The following is a 9,647-nucleotide window of genomic DNA, read 5'->3' as shown; positions in this document are numbered from 1 at the left end:
AGTATCGTCCATGCAAGCTTGTGAAAGAAAGCCATATTTTGGACACGAAGGTTAATCACCCCTAAGCCACCCATGCTCTTAGGCTTGCAAATATTATCTCATGCAACCAGATGAGATCTCCTTTGACCATTTTTATCACCCCAAATAAAGGCACGCTGCAACTTCTCTATTTCATCACAAATGGCTACAGGAAGCAGACTGTGTTGCATTTGAAATATAGGAGTTGCTGAAATAACGGAGTTGGAAAGTGTAATTCGACCGGCAAAAGATAAGACCTGGTTACTCCAACCAGACAACTTGTGCCTAATTCTTGCAACAACATCAGCATAATGGTCTTTGGTTACTCGACCATGTTTCATCATGGACCCAAGATATCTCCCTATATTGTGAGTTTGCTTGAAGCCACACACATTTGTGATATCATCTGCAATGTGAGCATCTGTATTTTTTGAGAAAAAAATACTAGATTTCGGAATACTAATCTTTAGGCCAGACATTGAACTAAAAGTCTCCAAGCAATCCACTATAACTGTGATTTGATCTAGAGAAGCTTCTGCAAACAGCATCAAATCATCAGCAAACATCAGATGGGCTATCTTAGGACCTTTTGATCCCACGGAGATTGGCTTCCATCTCTTATTGTCAACCGCATCTTGAATGAGATGAGACAATTTTTCCATGGCTAGAACAAAAATGTAGGAGATAAAGGATCACCCTGACGAACTCCTCTTGCAGGAAGGAAGTCACCTGCAATGGCTCCATTCCAAAGCACTGAGACCTTATCAGAGTTGATACAATTCATGATAATATTTGTGAACCAGTATGGGATTTGAATTTCATCCAAAACTTTACGAACAAACTCCCAATTTAACATATCATAAGCCTTTTCCAAGTCGATTTTAATTGCCATGAAACATTTTCTTCCTCTCATTCTACGCATTGAATGGATCAGCTCTTGGGTGATGATGATGTTGTCCTGGATATGTCGTTTAGGAACAAAACTAGCTTGGAAGGGAGACACCATCTCTTCCATTAGGGGCTTCATTCTGTTAACCAAAATTTTACTAAGGATTTTATAAATGATATTGCACAAAGAGATTGGTCTGAGCTGCTTAGCACTTTCAGGTCTCTTTACTTTTGGAATGAGGACCAGAAGAGTCGAGTTCACAAGGTGAATCAGATTGGGATTCTGAAACATCATGTTAACATCCTTAATAACATTAGTCTTAATAAGACTCCAATTCTTATGAAAAAAGGCAGCTGGAAAACCATCTTCCCCTGGAGCTTTTAACCCATTGATACTAAAAACAGCTTTTGAAATTTCGTCATCCGAAAGATTACGAGTCAGATTAGATAGCAGATCATCGTGCAGAAGGGGCCAAGTAGTCTTTGTTTTCACCCAATCACGATTAAGGACTTCCTCACTAAACAAGTTGCTATAGAAATCTGTTACCAATTGATGAAGTTGTCTAGCTTCCTTCACCCAAATCCCATCAGAATTTTTTAACTCAAGAATCCTATTCGAACTTCTTCGAGTAGCTGTTTTAATGTGATAGAATTTGGTGTTTCTATCCCCGTCATTTATCCATTTCACCCTGGCTTTTTGAAACCATAAGATCTCTTCTTGTATGAGAACCGCATCAAGGTCCTTCCTAACCTCCTTTTCTCTAGATTGGAGAGATGAGTTGGTATGATAATCAACATGATTCTGAATTTCTGCAATACTATGCAATAGGTTAGTCTTCCTGTTGAAAATGTTGCCAAAGACTACCTTGTTCCATCTTTTTAAATTTGGAGTCAGATCATGCAGATTCGTTCTAGTGTCTTTCACAACATTCCAGCTCCTAGCCAGAAACTGAGTAAAGTTATAATGCTCCATCCAAGCAATCTCAAAGCGAAAGGGACGATTTTTCCAACCTGTGTCCAAGTTAGTCAAGTAGACCAAAATGGGACTATGATCAGAATAAATCCGTGGAAGTACCTTAACGCCAGCATCAGTAAAGGTAGTCTTCCAACTTGTATTAGCACAGGCTCGGTCCAGCCTCTTAAAAACACGATTAAGATGAAGAAACTTCGGACCCTTCCATGTAAACCAAGGACCTGATCCTCCAAGATCCAGCAGCTTGCAATTATGAAGAACATTTGCAAAATTGGAACATCTGTTTAAGTTAACTCTACAGCCGCCTTTCTTCTCATCCCGATTTGCTATTTCATTAAAATCCCCAGCCACCAACCACGGCCCATTGCAATGGAGACTAATGTTTAGCAGATCATCCCATAGCTCCTTTCTATTTTCTTCCCTAGGACTCGCATAAACTGCCGTGCAAGAAAAGGAAGGAACATGAAAATTCTGAACTTTAAAATGAACAAACTGTTTTGTGTGATTAACAATTTCAACGAGACCAGTCTCATCATTCCAGAGGATCCAAATACCCCCTGAGTAACCTTCTGCCTCTTGAACAAAAGCATGCTTAAACCCAGATTTTTGGATAATGTCAGAAGCTTTTTGACCACTACACCGAGGTTCTAGAATCACTACAATACTAGGCTTATATTTCCTAGTAAACAGAAAAAGCGATTTTTGAAACTGGGGTTTCACTGCTCCCCTACAGTTCCAGAAGAATAAATTCATTAAAAACTATGTTGAACGCAAGACTCCAAGGCTCTTGCATCCTTCATTCTTAAAATATCTTTCTGGTGAACTCTGTCCACCTCCATGCACGTAGAGATGGTTGAGGTTTCAGGATTTTGGATGTCGCTGCTGTTGTCAACTGATATATCAGGACCAATTTTATGAAATGTGCCATATAACTGCTCTTGATTCTGGTTCAAAGTGCTATCTGCTTTCATCCTATTTTCCTGATCATGTTGATTTGCTTGCATAGGACTAACCGCCATGGGAGTAGCAATTGATGGAGATGGTGGAACAGGAGTATGATCTTCACGATTTTCACTCTGGACTGGACACCTCTTACCCGTGCTTGAAGAAGGAGCCGCATGCATAGTAGGAACCGTTAATTTAGTCCTAGGGGTATCTTTGGACTTTTTGGATTTAGTCCATATTTTCTGAGGAATTTCAAACTGAGGGGCCCCCATATGAGGAGTAACATAATTAATTATTTGATTATGATCCTCCTCATTAATAGGTCCAGCTGTTAAGATTGCAAACCGTGATTGCGTAATTTCCTCCTTATCACCATGATTATCTCCATGATTATCGCTGGTCATAACTCCCTTATTACCATGATTATCGCTGGTCATAACTCTCTTATCACCATGATTATCTCCATGATTATCGCTGGTCATAACTCCCTTATTACCATGATTACCATGATTATCGCTGGTCATAACTCTCTTATCACCATGATTATCGTTGGTCATAACTCCCTTATCATTATTCCTTTGTAACGTTTTTGAACCAGCGCCTGGCTGGACTGCACCGGCCGTTTGAGGAGGATGTGGGCTCCTGCGTTGACGATTAACAACCATCCAAGGTCCCAGTCCTTTGCTTCGATGGAATTCTGAGTTGCCAGGTTCCTCTTGATGAATTTGATCGTCATTATGAATATCGGATGAACTGCGTTGCTTTGGAGCAGCTGAACAATTCTCGGTGCTATGTCCATATTTCCCACAACCAAAACAAATGAGCCCTAATCCTTCATACTCAATTTGTTTGGTAAATCCTTCCAGCACATAATCACCCTTTAATGGCTGAGATAGGTCCAGTTCCACACATATTCTTGCAAACCGTCCTCTTACATGAGCATTTGTATTGCTGTCTACCTTGATCATCTTGCCTAACCAGTTTCCAATCCTTCTAAAAAAAGCTTCATCATAGAATTCAATGGGAATATCTGGTAGCCGAATCCAAGCAGCAATCTTAGCAATTCCAGCACTATTAGGTCTGAAAGTTGGTTCCCACTTCCTCAACGATAAATAATGACCCAAAACAATCCATGGACCACCGTTCAAAGCAAAATTGAGATCATCCTTCTCACTAAACTGGACTACGAAAAAGTCATTACCAATATCAGTGACATTGATTTTGCCTTTTCTAGCCCATAAGACATTTATTTTTTTTCTTCATAAACTCCACTCCAATTTTCTTCCCAAGGAGTTTAACAATCAGAGCTTTCTCCCAAGGTTTCCTCATTCTCTTCCTTGCTCTTTTGGTGCAACTAAAATAAGTACGCCCATCATCTTCCTCCCACATCTTAATTCCTCCATGGTTGACATCCTCTTCCTCAGCAGGTTCCTCCCCATCTAAGTCTTCCTCAGCAGACGCCTCTCCTTCCCATTCATCATCTTCTCCATTATGACGCATCAGAATTTCCCTCCAGGTTGAACGTTGGCCATTCTCATCTTCAATCCAACCTTCATGTCTAGGTATCATAGATACATCATTTGAAAACTGATCTCCCTCACCTTTATTCGTCTTATTAATTCTTTGAAGAATGTCAAGTTCTTCACTTGATTTGCCAGGATTCTTCCCATGATCACCTTTCTCTCTCTCACTCATCGCTCTCTCTTTTAATTATTGAACCTCATTTTTTATGGGTCTAATTTTAGATTATTTTATCAATGGATAATCACAACATAAGCTCATTAGATTAAATTTAACAAGCCGGCCAAGGAAAACAAAAAAACAAAACAAAAGATGTTAGGTAGACATATCAATATTTCTTGCCGTGATTAACACAGTAGGATTTTAACCCTTTAATTGTGTCACCCAAGTCGAGTATATACGTACGTAAAGCAACATATCAATAAACAAAAATAGGCATATGCCAAATGGATCTCGAAAATTCAGAGCAGCTTTGAAGTGGCCAATTATTGCCACGAACTTTTGTTTTTTTCTTTTTAGATAATGGAGGTACCTCACACATTTTTTTTCAGTATCCTTCTAGGAATACGATCTTTAAGACTAGTTTTTCATTGAAACAGAATATGTATTACTATTATCATCGGAGGAAGAGTAAGATTAAAGTCCCTGAGAGTAAGGTAATTTTCTTTTAGCTCCAAAAAATTTCAAAAATTTGTTTTTACCAAGATTTAAACCCCTAATCAAAACAAAACTTGGATCAATTGCCAACTAAGCTGCCGTCGAATTGCCACAAACTACTTTTACTTACTTGCGTAATGATATTTGGAGCAACTTTGTCAGGTAGGAAAGATTGAGTTTAAAATAAGAAGAAAGATATAAAAGAAAAATTGGGTTTCTCTATTTTTTATTTTTTGGAGATATTCCAATTAGTTGATCGTTTTGCGAGATTTGAGATAGATCTCGAGTTTAAAGCTTTGAATTCCTCTCAAAAATAATATTAAGGAGGATCGAACACATATTTTCATCCGCACTTGCTCAATTCCTTAACATCAACTAAGTTACCATAATTTCGTGAGTTTCTCTGTATTATTTAAAACTACACAACTTTAACAGCCGTAGAGTGCATATTGGGAAGCTTCTCAAGCAGATCTACTGTTAACAGAGATGCCTTTGGCTTCGGCTTTGGCATCTCCTTAGAATATCCCATTGAAAGGGAAGTTGTTGAAGTATTCCTTTTGCATGGACCTAGCCACTTAGCTTGCATGTACTTATGCTTCCTCCATGGCCCCATGTGCATTTTGTTTTCCTTCGTGCACCTTTTGGTTGCCATGCACAAGATCTTGATTAGGTTGCTTAATCTCTCTACTTTTCCCACAAATATCTCTGGTAACCTTCGGACAAGCTTGTTATAGTCCTCGCTTGCCCTTGCCATCTCAAACTCTGCTCGGAAGTTCAGTTCTATGATCACCCTAACATCTCCTTCTTTTTTGCTTGTACTTTCTATCACATCCAGAAAAGCATGCTCCCCTGCACAGTTACCATATATATATATATAATAGTTAGCTTTTGATATTAATTTTTTAATCGTTATGTGTGCTTATGTAGAAATTTGAAGCTATTACGTAGTGAGAGAATGATTTTTAAAATTGTTTGTCCCTAGTACCCTAAAATTTTTAATACAGAGAAAAAGTTGCTCTTGAAAATTCAGGATAGAACACACTTTTAATTTATTTTATTATATTTTGTTTTTTCAACTTAAAATTTAAGTGATGCTAACTAGGGCCTAATAATTATTAATTAATATAGCTAATGATCCTAATTATTTGTTATTAAATTAGCGATAAGAGAAAGTTAAAATAGCCTAATGATTTGAAAGGGACTTTTTAGGTTAAAAAATAGATGAAATAACGTTGTAACAACAATTTCTATCTTATCTTATATCCACCAAGAAGGTCACTTTTTTTAAAGAAAGAAAACACATAGGAAAAGTTTCAAAAATGTCAAGAAAAAATATATATATATATATGCATAATATTGTTTCTTTCATTGAACTATGTTGATCTATTCCATATTTACCTGATGGAACACTTGGGGAGCTTCTCCATTTTGTTTTGCAAATGGCGCTGTTATAACCAGCCTTCTGAAGTCGCCTAGAGACTTCTCTCATCGCGCAGTTTCGACAAGACACCTGTCTAACACTGCAACTGCACACGGTTTCTTCTGCGCTTTGTATGTCTTGAACCGCTTCTTTGGTGGCATTCCTTATCCTTAACTCCGCAGAACTAGTTCTGCATAGGTTGGTCTGCACTAAATAAAAAACCAATTTGGTTAAAACAAACACATTTAAAAAAGCTCAAAAGCCAGCTAAGCTTTTCGGACAAAAGAGAAATGATAAAATCAAAGCTATCCTAGCTTGCTAATCAAGGAAGAAAACAAAGACTATAGCATTTTTATTACCAAGGTCGCATCAAGTATATTGTGTATTTAGAAAAGTATATAATTATAATATAATATTATAATTTTTTTTTCTTTTTTTAATATTTTTTTTAATCTAGTTGTCCTACTCCTATTGGTCCATCGTAGGTACTTCCGTAGCATTGTATATTTTTTCAATAAAAACATTGTGTTGTACAATTTTCTTTTCTCATTTTTCCTTAATAAATTCATTTGTAATCAAACATATGTTCTTATATAAATCTCATCCTTTTCTTTTCAAATAAAATAAAATAAAAAAGGATGTTGTCAAATGTCAAATTAATAGTTTAAATTCTAATAATAAGATATTTTAAATTTTAATGTCTGGTAGAGTTCCGTGTCCATACTTCTTATATGTTGAGTATTTTAATTTTACAGATCTCAAGTTGGAATTTCATTGAAACATATATGAGATGAGAATGAATAAGTTGCAACTCAATTGCTTTTAAGATTCTAGTGAACAAAACAAAGAAAGAATCAAATTAAATTACCTGCAAAACCTGGTGTTGGTTGTCCCAAAAGCTTCTATTATCATTAATGCTACTATTCTTAACGCTCTCACCATCATCTTCTTCTAACTCCATTTCATTTAAGTTAAACTCATTGCTACTTTCGCTTTTAGCTAATGACATCTCACCATCACCAAGAAACTCAAACTCTACATCACCATAACTCGTGTCAGGTTGCTCAGCATAGGATGCAAAGTTAAGCCTTTCGCACCCAATATCTCTTCGGAAACCAGGCAAGAATCTTGTAACTCCTCCTCCTCCTCCTCCTCGAGCCATATAGGTTGCACCCATTGAGTTAAGAACAACGTGGTCTTTGTTGTTTAACTCTATCTAATGGTGTGGATAATGTAATGTGAATGGGGAATGAAAGGGTTTTTATACGAAAACAGAGTGGTGGGTCAATCTCTAATCGCCGCGCACATGTGAAGGGTGAATTCTGGAAGCTAGCTAGCATAAGTGGAAGGGCCCTATTAGATGATTGTGATAGATAAGGGTATTGATGTAGTTTTCTGGAGGTGAAACTTGGATCATACAGCATGGATCCACGTCAGTTGATTGCAATAATTTCATCCAACTCACTATACCAAACCATCCTAATCTTTTGTAAACAGCGGTGATGGATCGATTGTGATACACAACCAACGTTGCAAGCTCATTCTTTTAGCTTATCTCATTAGACCTGTGGTGGGGCTTGCTTGTCGCTTTGTCCTAACGTTCATTTCTTAATTACGATAATTCAGGATTATGATCTCAATGCTTGCTATAAATGTTTAATCTGTTATAAAAATATAACTTAATGTTTGAACTTAAAAAGTTCAAATAATTTTCATGTAAGTGATTAAGTGGTCAGTACTCTTTAATACCTTCAATTCAATTATTAATAAATAATTAAAGGATTTAATATTTCTGTTTTCACTGCAGAAAAAAAAAATTGTTACACTCATATAAAAGTGATCACATAAGTTAATGGGATATAATTGAACTTACTCACTTTTATGTGAGTGTGACAGAAAAAAATTTCTATAACAAAAGCATAAATACTTTTTTCATAATTACATATTGTGAAATTTCTTAAAACAGATAAACGGGTATGTACAATGACTATGGTATGAGAGAACGTGTTGAAAAAATATAAAATTATTAATATATAACTTTTACCTAATAAATTAAGATCTTGAGTTGATTCTTTATAAAATCATTATTAATTAACATTTAGTTTTCTCCTAATTATTCATGATAATCCCTAGAAAATTATATATACCTACTTATTTTACTCTGTTATGTGTTATAGAAAATTATCTAAGAATTAAAGAAACTAGGTGCAATTAATTACCACGTGTCAGAAGGTTCATGTAAAACAAAATATATACATTATGAAGAAGACGAAAAAAAGACTTAAAGGAGTAAATCTTATAATTTTAATAACTTATCAAGAGACAATAATAAAACAAATTAAAAGTACTAACTATTATCGCGATAACTTCATTATAGTAATTAGTAAGAATAAAGCACATGGATTTCGAATTTTTTATTTATTTCAGGATATGAATAAAACTATCAATACGCGGCGTCTTGCCAATTGTTTTGGATTTGGTTTAAATAAAAAAATAAAAAAATTGAGGCAGAGTGGAGGGCTTCTATCTAATTTTGTTAAGGATGCAATAATTGGATAATTTGAATTAGCGGGGTAACAACTATAGTGATGCTGAGCCGCGTCATTGCGAAAAGGACAAAATTGAATGAACGTGCCCAATCGGAGGTTGATTTGAACACAAACCTTCTTCTATACTGCCATGTTTTCCTTGTTTTTTTTTTTTTGTTTTTTTTTTTGGCATGTTTGATTTCATTCCTTGTGCGATTGAGATAACCATGTTTGGTTGTCAAAATCATAATTGTAATCGGTTTCATTAGGGTGGAAACGTGATGCAGTTTGTGAAAAATGGTAGGATCTTGTAGGATCACGAGGTAGGGTTGTTATAACCAATTTAAAAATTAATCTCCCAATTTAACAGTTGAAGATTTTTTTTCACCTTATCGATCTTGAAGTTTCTGGAGTTTGCTGGGCTGAGTCAATGATGTTAATATAAAATTTCCATTTATTCAATATCAATTTCTTTGGTACATATTTAATATCAAATTCTGTATCGTATTATATAGTCAGAAAATAGATTTGTTAGCATGATTCGGGCGCTATATATGAGATAATTAGAGATTTAAATAAAATTTTAGATTCAGACAGTAAATAAGAGATTAGATGAACCTACTCAAGTCCACATGAAAACTTTAGAAATCAAATTGGAAAAACTCAAAAGCAAACATTTCACATCGGAAACCATTAA

The 9,647-nt window shown here is 35.6% G+C and overlaps 1 protein-coding gene across 1 annotated transcript; it reads right to left on the bottom strand.

The window, feature by feature from the left end:
- Positions 1-5,219: 5,219 nt before the first annotated feature.
- LOC133302855 (uncharacterized) lies at positions 5,220-7,640 on the bottom strand. Its single transcript, XM_061502674.1, has 3 exons — positions 7,291-7,640; positions 6,401-6,626; positions 5,220-5,851 (listed from the first exon to the last, which is right to left on the bottom strand). Exons 1-3 carry the CDS (start codon positions 7,597-7,599, stop codon positions 5,421-5,423), a joined length of 966 nt encoding a protein of 321 aa, XP_061358658.1. The 5' UTR covers positions 7,600-7,640; the 3' UTR covers positions 5,220-5,420.
- Between the last annotated feature and the right edge of the window lie 2,007 nt (positions 7,641-9,647).

Source organism: Gastrolobium bilobum, unplaced genomic scaffold (genome assembly GCF_033153095.1).
Source record: "Gastrolobium bilobum isolate Gb01-03AN ecotype WA unplaced genomic scaffold, APGP_CSIRO_Gbil_v1 utg23253, whole genome shotgun sequence".
Classification (NCBI taxonomy): Eukaryota; Viridiplantae; Streptophyta; class Magnoliopsida; order Fabales; family Fabaceae; genus Gastrolobium; species Gastrolobium bilobum.
This window is presented reverse-complemented; position numbering and strand designations above follow the sequence as displayed.

Excerpts from the sequence above, each read along its gene's own strand:
- LOC133302855 (XM_061502674.1), bottom strand. The coding sequence starts at position 7,599 with ATGGGTGCAACCTATATGGCTCGAGGAGGAGGAGGAGGAGGAGTTACA. Across the intron at positions 6,627-7,290 it reads ACCAACACCAGGTTTTGCAG|ACCAACCTATGCAGAACTAG; the intron begins GTAATTTAATTT and ends TATTTAGTGCAG. Across the intron at positions 5,852-6,400 it reads CTCCCCAAGTGTTCCATCAG|GGGAGCATGCTTTTCTGGAT; the intron begins GTAAATATGGAA and ends GTAACTGTGCAG.